A 14,935-nucleotide genomic window follows, 5' to 3' on the forward strand; every position below is an offset into this window, starting at 1 on the left:
TCGCCCTCTCAATCAAACTTCTCCTTTTCACCTGAAATCCTTTAAAGTACCAACATTTCCCAACCATTTAGTTTGACTACTTTTGCTTTTACTAAGGAGTTACTGAAGGTCTTGGTGGAGTATCCGTTCTTCGTCCAGGACCGAGGCTGGTCTTCTTGCTGCCCTCGGAGAACAGCTCAACTCTATGGCCTTTCCTGCCGCCAGCTCACAGAAGGGGATGTCTGCCTTGCTCTCACCCCTACACCCAAGCAACTCCACCGGACACATGTGCGTTCCTCCTCCAGGGTCCAACGCACACAACACCTTTCCAGGGCTGCGGCAGGAGGGCCGAGCAGCTCACACAGGGAGAAAATGCCACCTCCTCCTCCTCCTCCCCCGCTCCCCCAACACCCACACCCTATCGGGCCTCAGCACACTCCGGCTGCAAAACCTCAGACTCAGGAGCTCGGGCGCCCTCGGAAACGGCGCTGGTCAGCCCCTGATGTCCTTCCCTCAACAGGAACTGATGAAAGCCTCCTGGATTTACCTCAAGGCTCCAAGCTGATGAAGTGGCAGTAGAAACTTGCACATGCACACGTTCACCAACAGTAAGCACATGTATATGCGCCGTTGCAGGTATGGAAAAAAACGAACAATCAAAAAATTACGGGTGTTCACACGGCTGCCCTAAGGCTTAAACATGTCTACTTGTTGCACCCCTCCTCCCCCCTCTTTTGTTTTCCCTTCCTTTCCTTGGCAGTGGACAGAGCAGCCACTGAAAGATGTCTGGGTGGCTCCTTACAGACACACTGAAGACATTAGTGAGACAATCAAGCACTCGTCTGTGTTCACTCTGTTTATGTAACGGTCGTCCCACAAACATATTTACCGACAGTGTGTCCAGCAGGGTATCAATTTCAATCAGTGTTATGAAAGTAAGTGCTATTCAAACATTGCAAATATCTCTATATATAAAAATATGAACAAAAAAGTTACTAAATATCTTACATGTGTACAGTGAGTATGCTAAACAGATTTAATGCAATTTTATCCAGATACGTTGTGTTCGACTTCTTTTTTTTCTTGCTTCTCAACCATTGTGTACGCGTCGGTCTGGGCAGGCAAGATGAATGTAAGAGCGCAAGCAACTTTTTGCCTTCTTCAAATCTTATCACCTTCAACGAGTTGTTTTTCAAGGCATTACTCTCCAATATGTTCTTAACATTATCTCTGAGAAGAGATGGGAGAACACTAATGAAAACTGCGTATGAGACAATCATGCCCACACGGACAGGTGTGTACATTAGCCTACACGCTGGTTTCCATTAAAAGCTGAATAGTGGAAAGAGTGCAGTAAGGCGGAAGAGTAATGGTGCTAATAACACGTTGGAACATGATGCTTTGTGGATATGCTCGACCCCTGTGTACTGTACACTTGTGTTTCCATTTCATTGTTTCGTACTGTATGCAGTATGTCTGAAAGCAGGGAAAATTATGAAAGTATTTTCAACTCTGATACGGGTATCTCCTCTGATTCAGCACACTTTCACTTTAGTTTTTGTGACTAAAACATCCCTGTTAATTATTCCTTCTAAATGTCATAGCTACAAAATGTATATTTTTTAAAATTGTGAATCTGTTACATGATGTTCGCTAGAAATAAATGGAAAAAAAAGCTTCATAGATTTCTTTAGCACTTGTGATTTATTACCCGGCAACACGGTGTATGACTGGTTGGCACGTCCTGGGAGGAGTTTGCGTGTTCTCCCCGTGCTTGCGTGGGTTTTCTCCGGGTACTCCGGTTTCCTCCCACATTCCAAAGACATGCATGGCAGGTTAATTGAACACTCTGGCTTGTCCCTAGGTGTGATTGTGAGTGTGGATGGTTGTTCGTCTCTGAGTGCCTTGCGATTGGTTGGCAACATTTTCTGGGTGTACCCCGCCTACTGCCTGAAGCTGGCTGGGATAGGCTCCAGCACCCCCGTGACCCTTGTAAGGATTAAGCGGTTAAGAAGATGAATGGACGGATTTATTCCCAGCATTTGCTTAAATCAGTTCGGCAAAACAGTTGTGGTTTAAAACGTTTTCAAAAATATGTTTTCTGACTGACAGGCAATGTATTACATTGGAACCTCACAAATACAATCCATTGCCCTCAACTTGTTCGACCTTAGAATTGGTTTGTTGACGTGGCGGAGGGTTTCTGCTTGGAAGATGAGTCACCCCATGCAACACTTCATTTCACTTTGAAGTGAGGAGCTTCTGACTTCGGGTTTTGTTTTTCATCACAGTTACTCTTTGCGGTTGCATTTGGAATTTGCATTACAAAGAAGTCAAACAGTTCACTATGTCATATTATTATTTTGGTTGAATATGAAAATGTTTAAATTGACAGGTTTTACTGTACTAAAAAAAGATGCACACTTTTTGAAAGTACATGGAAAACATTTATTTCCCTTACAGAACTTTACAGTGGTGATGTCCATGATAGTGGAAGGAGAAATAAACCTGTTGCCGAGTTATGTTGGTCCCCCCGCAGGATGCTTGACTTCCTGACTTTCTTTCCCTTTACCAGTGTCCGACCCTTCCTTCCTCTCCTCCAAGCTGAACTTCTGCAGCAATTCCACTGCAAACATGGGTACCACCTGGGCAGGACAGATGGCGGGTGTTTTACATAAATCAATGTTACAGCGAACTCTACTGATACTTGCAAGGTACTACAACTGAATTTCAAATTACAGCATCTGAGTTTTGACCCACCTCTACCATGACAAGCTTCTTGGTTTTGGGGGTTGTTGGGTCTGGGTACTCCTCTCCAAAGCAGAGTTCAATTTTATAATTGGGTGTTCTTCCCTTTCCTTGTAAGCAGCTCTGAAGCTCTGTAAACATGTTTTTGGAGGCTCGAATTTCTCATATACTGCAATTCAACAGTTTATTTGGTAATTTACGATGATTATGTCATATTTTTATCAATTTAATGTTCAGCAAATGTTTTAAAGTGAAAAGCCAAGTTCACTTACCATTAAGAAATGTTGATGTATCGAGCAATTTGAAGGTCTTTTCCCGCTCGAGTTTGTTTGGCCTGTCGGTGTGTGGGGCCATTGGGCCACTCCAGTACACTCTGCCTCGGCAGAACCGCTTGATGAACACCCCTTCAGGGGCCGCCCATAGAAGTACACCCCTTTCCAGATGGCAGAGAAGTCGGTTTATCGCTTCCACTATACATGCCGGCATGTGCTTGCTGATTGGGGAAGGGAAATAGAGCTGTTGTGTGGTGCAGCGCCCGTATATACGCTCACTTCCTAAAGGGACGTGACCCTGCAGGATAAAGCAGCCATCAGGATTCTTGGTGGTACAGTTCACCATGCTTCGACCCTGATACAACAGCGTCACATGCATTCGAAAATCTGTGAACAAAACATGCAAATTAGCAGGCTGTTCTGTGATGTCGTGCACTTTTTCCCCTCAACTTTTCTCACCTGATATGGTATTCACAGATGTGCAGAGGGTCAATAAAGCAGAGGGCTGAAGGTGACTTGTTTTCCCTATCGGCTGAGAACACTCATGTTTCATCATTAGATCATCTAGGGTACAGCGGAAATAAAGAGTCAGCACTTTCTTGTCTGTACTGCTTAGCTCTCTCTAGCCTATGTAGTTGCTCTCCATGCCCAATTATAGGCTATAAACCAATGCATTACCCAATATGACTTTCCCTTTAAAACTTACATCTGATCAAATCCTAGCTTGAAAAGATTATCCTTATCGATTAGTTGATTGGAGATAAATTTTATCCCTGAAAATAATCAGCGAAAATCCTAAATTTTACACCTCATCAATATTTACAATCGTAACTCCTTATGTGTGGTCGCCGCTGTCAACACTGATATTGTCAATCAGATAAACTAACAGTTAGTCCAGCCTTCTACTACAACTACTCTCTCTTCTTCTGCCCTGTGGAACTGTACTGCCTCTCACAGGTCAGTCCTGGAACTACAACAGACATCTGGGCCAACACTGTATATCGTTGGAGATACTTCTTTGTGTGTGTGAGTGTTGTATATTGTGGACCTCCCTCACTATAAGAGCAGTAAGTACATGCCAGTTTTTGCCTCTTAATGTGTCTCGCACATTTGAAAAATCTTAAATCTTATCTGACTGCAGCGATACAGAGAATTTTACCAACTAACAAGTAGGGCTATCGCGATATGCCATAAATCAATTAATTAGAAGATAATAAAAAAGTCACTGGGTAAAGCAGCTTTTTTTGTCTTTCTATTCACTCACGCACACACACAAACACGGTCTCCCGGGCGGGTAAGTGAACCCACGCCACTTGCACCACCTGTTAAGCGGCTTTTAAAACCAGTTTAAACATCTTGGTTCGCATGTGTCCCATCATGTCTTCATGAGCACACGCAATTCTCTTTCTCATTTGTGAGTCGCAGCATTAGCGGCCATGTAGCATTGATGCTAGCAGCGCACCACAGCCAGAGGCGTATAGAGAGAGTTTGGCCAACTCGGCTACAGCAGGGTAACAAGATGGCGCCCATATGTCATGTGACCAGCAGTTGGCCAAATTCTCTCTATATACGGCTCTGGCCACAGCTATCTTATTCATTGCTTGTGCTTTGAAGCCTGCGGAAAAAGCAACATTCACTACTTGCACACACCATCGCAGTCCTGTGCTGCTCAGTGCGATACGGGCTTTACCAAAGACACTGGGTGGGTAATAAGTTAACTTTCCTGTCACGACTGACTCCTAAACCGTGCTTAGCGTATTGAGGAGTGAATCATCTTGACACACACTCTTGGAGGCGGTGCTGTGCCAAAGTAGTTACCCCCGAAAATGTTTTTATCCCCTGCCGCGGGTACGTTACAAGGTTTTGTAACAAAAACTTTTTTTTTTATCGCAGATAAGCCAAAGAAAAGCAAGAACACGTTCACATTCTGCAATGGACTCTGGGTGCGTTCAATGACCACACACGCAGTAGGAAATCTCAGCATACATAGAACAAGCTTAAACGACTGATTAATGTAAATGTTTTTTTTTTTGGTTTTCTTCCACATTTTTTAAGTTTAAGGTTATGGCTAGGAACAAGGGACATTTTCAAAAAATCGCCACTTTTATGTGTTAAAAGTTATAAGATCCCGTGGCAGGGGATACAAACCTCCTCGGGGGCAACCACCCCGGCACAACAGCGGCGCATTTGGCACATCAGATTCAGCGTGAGGGCCCCTGAGTAGTAGGGACAGCCATCATTTGGAAATAATGCGGACAAATGGAGCTGGTATCAAAGCGGAATGCAACTGCTCATGTGTGAGAATTCTTTGGATTTATTTTTTATGCCATTATCATTACAGTGGTACCTCTGAGTTTGAACATTGAAAATTCCTATTTTAATTTATATTTATGTTTTTTACATTTACAGTACAGTACAGTATTTAAACAATAAAAAATACCTGACCTTTTTTGTTGTGATGTGAAGGCATCAATGGATGATAAATGCTATGTTAATGCTAGCTTTAGTTCAGTGCTGAGTTTGTGTATTTTACATTGGGCATATTGTTAGACTACTAAGCGGTCCTTGCATGACTTGTTTAACATCAGGCGCGTTGTTGAACAGCTTAGGGGGGTCCTCGTGCCAGTATTTACAGAAGTAGTACCGGTAGTTACAACTGCGTGATAATCTCCTTTCTAATTCCTTTGTGGTTTGTAGCACTGTATGTTTTTCTTTGCTGCCACTAACACTGTTGTCTTCCTTTGGGCCCATTGCGAAGAAAATTGTCGTGGAGAAATCAAAATGCACTCGCGAGTATGGAGCACCTCCGGGAGTAATCACAATCTGACTGGAAATGAGCAGTGCATCGTCTCAACTACCGCAACGTGAGCATTCGGCATTGCTCGGCTACCCGTTTTCAAGGTACGTTCGTCTTAGCTTGCTTTGCTTGGGTGTTCAAACTCCAAAAATGAGTTCAAACTCCGAGGCGTTTTTTACTCCGATTTTTGGGTTGAAGTCCGATTTGGACGGGTTCCGAGACGTTCAAACTCCGAGGTTCCACTGTATATTAGTTGAAAAATTATATGAAAACCGCAATATTATCGTTTATCACAACAATTTCTGGGGCAGTTTATCGGCAGGCAAAAAAAATGATCGTGGCAGGCCTACTAACAAGCATGCTGTACTTGCTCGCACAGCGTACTTTTTTTTTTCTAACAACCTTTATCCTGATAAGGCAGACAGCAATGTGCAATGCCACCCTGGCAGTAGATAGCCGCATAAAACTTTCACTTTCTCACACGCGCACACACACACACATACACGTTCAAAGACCTGTTTGAAATGTGAAAACTGGATTAAAAAAAAAGCTGTGGCCTCACCAACATTTTCTTGAGAGAGAAATATTATGGTGCGTTCATATTCTGAACCCTTAATTTGCCCAACTAATGAACACCTTTCCAAATCAATCAAGGGGTATAGCTTTTTGTGTGTTTGTGTGTGGTTTTAAAAGAGAAGCTCTTACGGTGTTGTTGTTCCTCTTCTTCTGGCTCTTCTTCGTAAGCTTCTGATGATTCCTTCTTAGCAACAAAACAACAACAAAAACAGGTTCAAACATTTAAACCTGTTAATATCTCTTCTGCAGAGCAATAAACAAGTACAATGTCCCCTTACAATGTCATATAGCTATATTGGACATGAAGAGTCAATATCTATTATATCTTTTTTCTTCTTTTTGTTTTTCTGACATAAAATTATGCCTGTGAAAATTGTCCTGCCATATATTCAGAGTTCTTTAAATATTGGAAAATATTTTTGCTGATTCTTCTGACTGATGTTTGCCATTTTTGTGCCATGGTTATTTCTTTTTTGTTTACCACCAAGACTAACTAACCTGCCTGTCTTGGAAACCGGGGCTCTTTGGTGATGTCTTAACGAGGCTCATCATGTGGTCTATTGTCTGTGTAGACTCTGTGAATAACCAATTAAGAAAGAGCTGCAGATGAACTGAGAAATGATTTAAAATATTACACATGAACTCATTCACTGCCATTAACGGCTATAGACGTCAAAAATAAATTTTAACTATTTCTATTAGTTTCTCTTTTTTTCCCACTTTTGTTAACAATAGTATGAAAACCTAGATTTTTTTATTGTACATTTAGAACAGATATAAAATGTGTGATTAATCCTGAGTTAACTATTAAATTTGTAATTACAATTAAAACATTTAATCGTCTGACACCCCTATTTTTTAATAATCTTTTCTTCTTCTTTTTTATTAGGGGCATCAGGTCAATAAAATGTTTAATTGTAATCAATCACATGACTTCACTAGTTAACTCACGATTAATCACAAATTTTATATCTGTTGTAATAATGAACAATTAAAAAATTCTAGGTTTTCATACTCTTGTTAACAAAAGTGGAAAAAATGTGAAACTAATAAATAGTTCAAATGAAATTTTGACGTCTATAGCTGTTAATGGCAGTAAATTAGTTAAAATATTCCCTTACCAACTTGGGAGCTCTCCACGCCGTCTCGCCTGATGCGATAAACTTTATAAGGCTCGGAGCCGTTCATCTGGCTGAGTTCATGAACAACTTGGAAGTCCGTGCTCTTGTTCAGTGCGCACCGCAGACGTGTCTTCCACACAGTGGGGTTGCCCTTGTCCCGTCCCTCCCTGTGTTTGCCCTTGTGCAAGGTCCAGGCCTAAACACAGCGGTAGATGGAAAAAGTGTGGAAAAAATTCACTTCCTTGTTAATTTGTTACGTCAGGGTCTTGATTGAATTTGAAAACATCCAAAAATGTTTTGCAATGTGAAACGGGTGCAATTAAAAAAAAAACTAGTCATTTCCCGCCTTCTTGTGGCATCTAGAGGCAATTATCAAACTCTTTACAGGCATTAACCACTCAGAAATGTTCACAGTTTGTGTCAGCGCTTAGTCCCCATCACTGTTGTATTTTTGGCAGATTCAAGTTATTACAGTGAGAACAGTGGGGTAACAACATCCATGACTTTGGTCGAGTGGAGGTGTTCTCTGAACTGGTCGCAAGCCACTCATAGGGCACCTACAGTACAACCACATTCCCACCTGCGGACAACTCTGAGTATTCAATTAACCTAATATTTTTGGCCGGACTACCTGCAGAAAATCTACGCAAGCATGGGGATTTCATGCAAACTCTACACAGAAAGGCCAGATCAGCACCCAACTCAGGCTAACCTTGTCTATTATTTCAAATTATTTAAGACATTTGCTGCCTATATTCAATCATTTATTCATTATTCCTGATGTTAATGTATCATAAATGTGTGATAATATGACGAAAAGATCTAAAGAAAACGGAAACTAAAGAACTATTAAAATAAAGAAAACAGGCTTTTATAATCAAGTAGGCTATTTCTATGGCAGCATGCTAATAGTTGGAGCATTAGTAAAAGTAGTTGAAAGATGACCTTAAAGAGTGCAGCATCATCCGTCTGCTTGTAGTCCTTCTTGGCTGCGTGCTTCCAGGGAATCCTGAACATGGTTTTGTCCCGGTCTTCCCAACACAGACCCTCATAGGCGCCACTTTCCACCTGAGCGAGGAGCCACTCTTTCAAGTGTGACTTGTTCCCTTCCTCCATCTTCATCACACTCGGCCAGGCCTCTCTTACGGTTTCGCGGCCGGCTCGGTCCAAACAATCGCACTGCTTGCAGAATTCCAATTTCCAACGCAGTGGCAGACGACCCAATTGCAAAGCCAAAATAAATAATAAGTTAAACCTGAACAAAGAAGGAACGCGAGCAGCCCGGACCACATGTCAAGACAAGCACAAGGTGTTTGGTAACCGAAAGCGAAAGTTCACTCTGCATATACTTTCTGTTTCCAAATCGCGCAAACAGGCTTGATCATTTCCACATATAAAAAGCCAACCTTGAAAACGGAGAGAGGTCACTTATCAGGAAGCGAAAGCAGTTTTGCGCAATTGGTATTCGTGTGTGACTTACTGCATAGCGTTCGACACTCCGGTATTCCTTGCAGGTAATCATCAATCAAAATATAATAAAAAATAATAAATAGTATTGTGTGTGGGGAGGGTGAGAAGGTCACACGCACCACAAGGATAGAAAATAAAAAATATGCATCAGAGCCTGAGAAGATTGACCGTATACTGTACGCTGTTAACTGACATTATTACACATATACATATGTGTAGCCTAAATTTTTCAAATGCAAGTAGTGCGTTATTTGGCCTTTAGAGGGCAGTGTGCACTTTCTTTCCTGCTCCTTTCTGCTGCCAGTATTATCACACTCTTTATTTATGGCAATATTTTTGTTTGTTTTTCCTGAACGGTGACTTTAACAAATGAGGCACAAAAATAGTTTGTGCCGAATACAATTCTATTCTTTCATTCGAACGTGCATGACTAAGAACAGCTGCTAAATGTATTTGTGTTTCTTATCAGCCCCAATTCTCGCATTACCAGGGGACATATTGATTGAATGAACCGCTCTGTTATTTCTGCTGTTGCACAATTCACTTGCTTCTATAAAAGTGAGCTGATCAATGAGAAACGTTTTCATTTCTTATTTTGATTTCTAACCAGTCTATTAATAATGGTCTCCTTAACATATTAGCATTTACTCAGAGCTATTTATGTTTTAATAACATTAAAAACAAGGACACTGATGACCTAACCTGTTATTATACCTTCCTTTCAGGAATTCTGTTGTATTTCAATGTGTGTGTGTGTGGGGGGGGGGGGGGGGTAAATAAATTGGTATAATCTTCAACTGTAATAGTGGGCCTACACAATCTAAAATCAATTCATGATAATTATCAAAAATTTGTCTTAAAATATTATAATTTAAAATATTATATTTAAAAGAATAAATTAAATAAATATTCTAAAATTAAATATTATATATACAGGTAAAATAATCATAATATATAAAAATAGAACAATAAAATTCACGATGAGAGGTGTCTCTAATATTGTGTCTGTTGCTAAATAAGGCAAACTAAATATGAGAAAGTTCTACACTAGTGCTGCAAACTACACAAACATAAGAATCATACTGCACATTATATGCCCAAAGTATTTTTTTTGTTTTTGTGTTTTGTATTAGTTTGTCGCACGTTGACATATCTTCGATAGCTCACAAATAAATACACCACCTTGAATATAACAGCTTTTATTACAGCAGAGAACCTGAGCATGTCAGGAACACAAAACGCTGCTCCACGCCATTCTCCCTCCTCACACCAACACTTTGTGAAAACAGCTTTCAAGTTTATGTAGCAGCTTCCACTGATTAAATAAGTCACCGTTTCCATGACAAGTGCGTGGAGCAGTCAGAGTCATTTTATGCTTATGTATCCAGCCATTTTCTATACTGCTTGTCCTCATTAGTGTTGTGGGTGAGCTGGAGCCTGGCCCATCTGACTTCAGACAAGAGGCGGGCAGGATACACCCTGGACGGGTGGTCACTCGATCCCAGGGCCATTTCATGTTTAGTTTCCCCTCCACGTTCTTTGTGTGGGAAAGAGAGCTGTCGGCGTCACAAACATCATCTCAGGAAATAAATACACTTTTTTGCTTGGTTTGACAACATATTTACAATTCCTTTATACAGTTCACTAAGTCCTAATTTGCATCCATGTTCTCTCGTAAGAAATAAACATCTACAGCAAAAGAAGGTACTAACACAACCGAAAATAAACAAGATTGTTGATGGTGAAGGAATACACGGCTTAAAATGTCTTGTATACACAGTAGAAAGCACAAATGTGTGTGTGTTTGTGTGTGTGAGTGTATGTGTGCAGTGTGTGTATAATCGAAAATTCCATTTCAACCACACAACACAGTGTTTACTTGGAGACAACCCTGAAGAGGAAACCAGAGCTTTTTGTACACAGGAAATCGTCCTGGACCACATGTGCTTGTGCCAAAACTTAGTCAGGATTGTGTGTGACTGTGTGTGAGTTTGTGTGTGTGCGTGACAAGGTGACCAGCGTCTAGTGGCAGCCACAAGCTCTGACCACCATGTTGCGGTACTTTTTGAGGATGACATTGGAGCTGTCGTCAAAGTATAGGACGGAGATGGCGTGGAGCTGCGTGGGCGCACAGCAAGGCTTTGGAACCGTGTCCGGGTTGATGAAGTGAACCTGCGTGGGCCAGGAGAAAATAATAATAATCAGTGGTCATCTCGAGAAGGTTTTGGTGCAAAACTAGACTGCAAAGCTTTCTGAAGAGTACTCACGAGTGTTTGAACAATGGCGTGGTTCGTGGCGTTCATGTACGAGTTGAGCGGGAAGGCGCACTCGCCCTCGCAGTAGTACGCTGCGTATCCTTCCGGGGCGATGATCCAATCCTGGGCATGGGACAGGAGTTTGATTTAGAAAGCAGACACAGATTGAGGACGAGACGTGACGTTCGGCATGAGCAGCTCGTACTTGCCAGCCGAGATCTCGGAAGCTGACGTAGAGCTCGTGCTTCTTGCACGCCTGCTTCTGATCAGTGCTGCTGTTTTCTGTGCAAGAAGAGGCGAGACATTTGTCATCCTCAAACAACAATAAGTCCCAATTGACACAGTGCAGATCCAAACACAGACATTTCATCAGAGTTGGTCAGAAATCAACCTCCAAATCCTGTCGCAATTTACTAATGGGCCACCCAGCTGAGAGGTCACATTGCGGTAGATTTGACTTTCAGCACATGTGCAAGCCTTGTTACTTGTGTTACTGTTCACCAGTGGTGTGTAAATGAGCCAGGCATTCCAGACCACAGACCCCACTGTTAATAAAAATATATATATAAATAAAAATATGAAATTCAAAGTGGAACGATGTGGTTGAATTCTATGCAATTGCACCCCCCCCCCCCCAAAAAAACAAAAAACATTCTGGTTCAAACTGGTTTTGTTACACCCCTACTATCCACAAAAAAAAAGCCCATCAGATGGTGGACGTTACGTCGACTAACATTGCCAGCAAGCTGAATTATTGCGGTATTTATTCACAAACACTACAACAATCCATCTTCTACCATTTCTTTTTAGGTTGGACCAATCAGGTGTTGTTTAGGGTGGGACATGCAGTTGTGACGAAACCAGGAAGTGCCGATGCCCCGGGGTGGGGGTGGGGGGAATCCTTGCTATGCGTTTATAATGTTCATGTACATTGTTATACAGTAATCCTTACTGTTCATGTACCTTGTTGCTAATAAAGCATTAAAAACAAACTTAAAATGGACAAATAGACGCAATTAATTCTGTTCTCACAGAATTACTCACCGTTTCCTTGTCAAATGTTGAAAAGCGAGAGGCGCTTTGTGCATTTTTATTTGGTAAAGATGTTCAAGCTTTTTTTTTTTCCTAAAACGAGACCGAAGATGACATTTTAATCTGTTGCCGTGATTGGTCAAAACGAACATGCACAAGATGCGGCATCGTCCAATCAGCTCGAAGTATTGCATAGAATGTCCCGCCTTTCCAGAGCAAATCACCGTGGAGCAGTCCCAGATTGAAAATGTGAAGAACTCATATCATATATTGACATTTAAGGAATACTTGACTCATTGAGCCATTTTCAGCAGTAAAACGTTTTTTTTTTTCATGTACAATTAAATTTATATCTTTAAAAATGAAAAATTCCACTTGCTGTCGACTGAAGATGACATCACCTGTGCTGACAAAGTAGGTAACGGAACGACCAATCATGTCTCAGTTTGCTGACCAAACCCAGAAAACAGGTGAGCCATGATTGGTCGTTACCTATTTCCTCAGCACAGGTGATGTCATCTTCAGTCGACAGCAAGTGGATTTTTTTTTTTTAAGATATTAATTTAATTGTACATGAAAAATAATAAAGTTATCAAATTAATTCTGAACAAAATATGAACCTTTTACTGCTGAAAATGTCTCAATGAGTCAAGTATCCCTTTAAGTTGCAAGATCTCCCACGACAATATTTTTTATGGGGGCATCACATCCATTTGTGTGCCACAGCTGTTTACCACACTCATGTCGAAGAACAATAGTAGACTTTCTCTCTTGATGTGGTGACCCCCGGCAGGTCTGTGATGCATTTCTGGCTAAGAAAGATCCAAGTCATCAGTGATCAGGAGCGACTGGTTCTCATCATCCACTTAAAGTGACGCTGGTCAAAAAAGTTCCATACAAGCTCATGTGTTTGTGGCCCCGGTTGCCCCGCAGCACACCCCAGATGTGCTCTGCCATAAAAACCTTTTACCTCCTCGTAGGGAACACGGACCCAACTGCTCTTGTAATGCTTGTGTAAATAAACAAAGGCGGGAGAAGGGATACTCAAAGCTCTGGCATTACGGTTTAATGTTTCAGCGGGTCCCATAAACACGAACCTCTCGCACCCCAATGAAAGGTCATGCAATATGGACTGCAAATCTTATGATTTGACTGCTATAGCGTCATTTGGTAGGATTTTTTGGGGGGAATAATTGAATTTTCATTCGTAAATGGACAAACTGGCAGGTTCCTGGCAGGCTTGTTGGATTGAAAGATATGATGTTGCCAAACTTTTTAGGCAGCTGGACTGGTGATTTCATAATTTAATCTTACCAATCTTATTTTAGGGTCTGTCAAACAATAGGGCGGAGCAGATAGTGTCCTTTTCAGATCCACACAGATTATTGTGGATATTTCATATTTGATCAAACTATCTTTACATGTTTTTTTTCCCATCAAAACAAGAGTAAAGCGTACAGAAGGCTTTTTGTCATGTAACATGCTGCGTGTAGTTTACTGCTGAAGACAGTTTTGTCGATTACCTGCAATGTTGGCCACTCGCAGGGCCTCTTGGCTCTTGGCCCCTTTGGAGCGATTCGGGTTCCGCTGCTTGGCGCCTCCTTGTGCCGAGCGAATGCTCCGCAGGTGCACCTCGGTGGCTTTGAAGAAGGCTACCATGAATGGCTGTTTGTTGTGCGGCCCACTCCGACCGATCAGCCCGCCTGCACGAGGATTTATACTTTCTCCTGTAGAGGGCGACACAGAGAAGAGAGCAAAACAGTGTCATTGACATTGAAAATCGGTTTTCTGGAAATGAAATGTGTGCTTCCTGATTGGAACAACAATCACACTGGTGTTGAACTCATCAGACATTTTTAAATTTAGTCTCAGTTTTAGTCCAGTTTTAATCACACTTGTTAGTTTTTAATCATAGTTAGTCAACCTCATCCTGTTTTTATTTAGGCAACTTTCAGTCAACTATAAAGCTAGCATTTTAGTCTTTATTTTAGTCTGTAATTTTCTTCATCTAGTTTTAGTCAGGACAATCATTTTAACCCTGTATTTTTATTTTATTTGTCAGCATATAACGTTGAACATATTGGATCTAAAATAATTTCACATAAAAATTTCTCTCATCTTTTTGATGAAAAACAACTTCACTCGCAATTACAGTATACCAACAAGTGGCTACTATGGCTCCATGCAATGAGCTAGTATGTTAGCCAGCATTAGTTAGTGGTCGGATTAACATTACTGTTGGAACGTTATGTCCGTTGAATTAATGTTACACTATAAATATATTTTACTTCTTATTTTTTTTAACCTTTGACCGTGAATCCACCTCCTGTCTGTCCCATGTGTTTTTGCATGTTGCACCTGCTAGCTTCAGATTTGAAAGGGGGGGGGGGGGGGGGGGGTCACTGTATGTCACACAATGGCAGAGGCACGTGGTGGCCACCCCCCCCCCCTATCCTGGATATTCAACAATATTGTCAATATCTACTAAATAATTGATATCTCAGCTCCTGAAGCAGATAGATCAGTGTTTTGAACAAATAAACGTGTGTAAAATCAACATAGTTTAAAAAATAAATAAAAATTATACTTAGTCATGAATTTCACTGTTCGGTTTCCTTTTCTACTTATTGTGTACAGGTTAGTAACAGACATTTGCCTTATTGCAGCCAAGTGTCAGAAAGCTCT

At 41.3% G+C, this 14,935-nt stretch overlaps 3 protein-coding genes across 6 annotated transcripts in view; 1 reads left to right on the forward strand and 2 right to left on the reverse strand.

Moving 5' to 3' along the window:
- The window catches only part of LOC147178422 (uncharacterized), a 33,345-nt gene extending 31,681 nt beyond the window's left edge, over positions 1–1,664 (forward strand). For both annotated transcript variants that reach the window (XM_086067068.1, XM_086067069.1), the window contains exon 3: positions 97–1,664. In XM_086067068.1, coding sequence (XP_085923194.1) covers positions 97–558 — 462 coding nt within the window. In that variant the 3' untranslated portion in view covers positions 559–1,664. The remainder of the gene's footprint in view (positions 1–96) is intronic.
- Positions 1,665–2,440: 776 nt separating this feature from the next.
- Positions 2,441–9,183, reverse strand: irf10 (interferon regulatory factor 10). 3 transcript variants are annotated; one of them, XM_086068061.1, is made up of 9 exons: positions 8,974–9,183; positions 8,439–8,672; positions 7,494–7,689; positions 6,871–6,947; positions 6,502–6,556; positions 3,459–3,563; positions 3,000–3,386; positions 2,740–2,858; positions 2,441–2,624 (listed from the first exon to the last, which is right to left on the reverse strand). In XM_086068061.1, the coding sequence occupies exons 1-9, from the start codon at positions 9,013–9,015 to the stop codon at positions 2,499–2,501; spliced, it is 1,341 nt and encodes a 446-aa protein (XP_085924187.1). In that variant the 5' UTR covers positions 9,016–9,183; the 3' UTR covers positions 2,441–2,498. The 3 variants fall into 3 exon arrangements, with proteins under 3 accessions (XP_085924187.1, XP_085924186.1, XP_085924185.1); XM_086068060.1 differs by having other exon boundaries at positions 6,502–6,553; positions 8,439–8,675; XM_086068059.1 differs by having other exon boundaries at positions 8,439–8,675.
- Positions 9,184–10,146: 963 nt separating this feature from the next.
- Positions 10,147–14,935, reverse strand: part of bmp7b (bone morphogenetic protein 7b) — a 30,943-nt gene continuing 26,154 nt past the window's right edge. The window contains exons 4-7 of the mRNA XM_086068062.1: positions 13,774–13,977; positions 11,424–11,500; positions 11,231–11,341; positions 10,147–11,135 (exon numbers count right to left, since the gene is read on the reverse strand). Coding sequence (XP_085924188.1) covers positions 10,986–11,135; positions 11,231–11,341; positions 11,424–11,500; positions 13,774–13,977 — 542 coding nt within the window. The 3' untranslated portion in view covers positions 10,147–10,985. The remainder of the gene's footprint in view (positions 11,136–11,230; positions 11,342–11,423; positions 11,501–13,773; positions 13,978–14,935) is intronic.

Source organism: Leptonotus elevatus, chromosome 2 (genome assembly GCF_054856555.1).
Source record: "Leptonotus elevatus isolate MCC_2025b chromosome 2, RoL_Lele_1.0, whole genome shotgun sequence".
NCBI classification, from domain to species: Eukaryota; Metazoa; Chordata; class Actinopteri; order Syngnathiformes; family Syngnathidae; genus Leptonotus; species Leptonotus elevatus.

What these genes read in the sequence shown, in the direction of transcription:
- irf10 (XM_086068059.1), bottom strand. Translation starts at nt 9,015, where the DNA reads ATGATTACCTGCAAGGAATACCGGAGTGTCGAACGCTATGCA. An exon ending in GGAGTGTCGAACGCTATGCA is followed by an intron (nt 8,676 to 8,973) that starts GTAAGTCACACA and finishes GAATTCTGCAAG; the next exon opens with CAGTGCGATTGTTTGGACCG. An exon ending in CGTGGAGAGCTCCCAAGTTG is followed by an intron (nt 6,948 to 7,493) that starts GTAAGGGAATAT and finishes GGTTATTCACAG; the next exon opens with AGTCTACACAGACAATAGAC.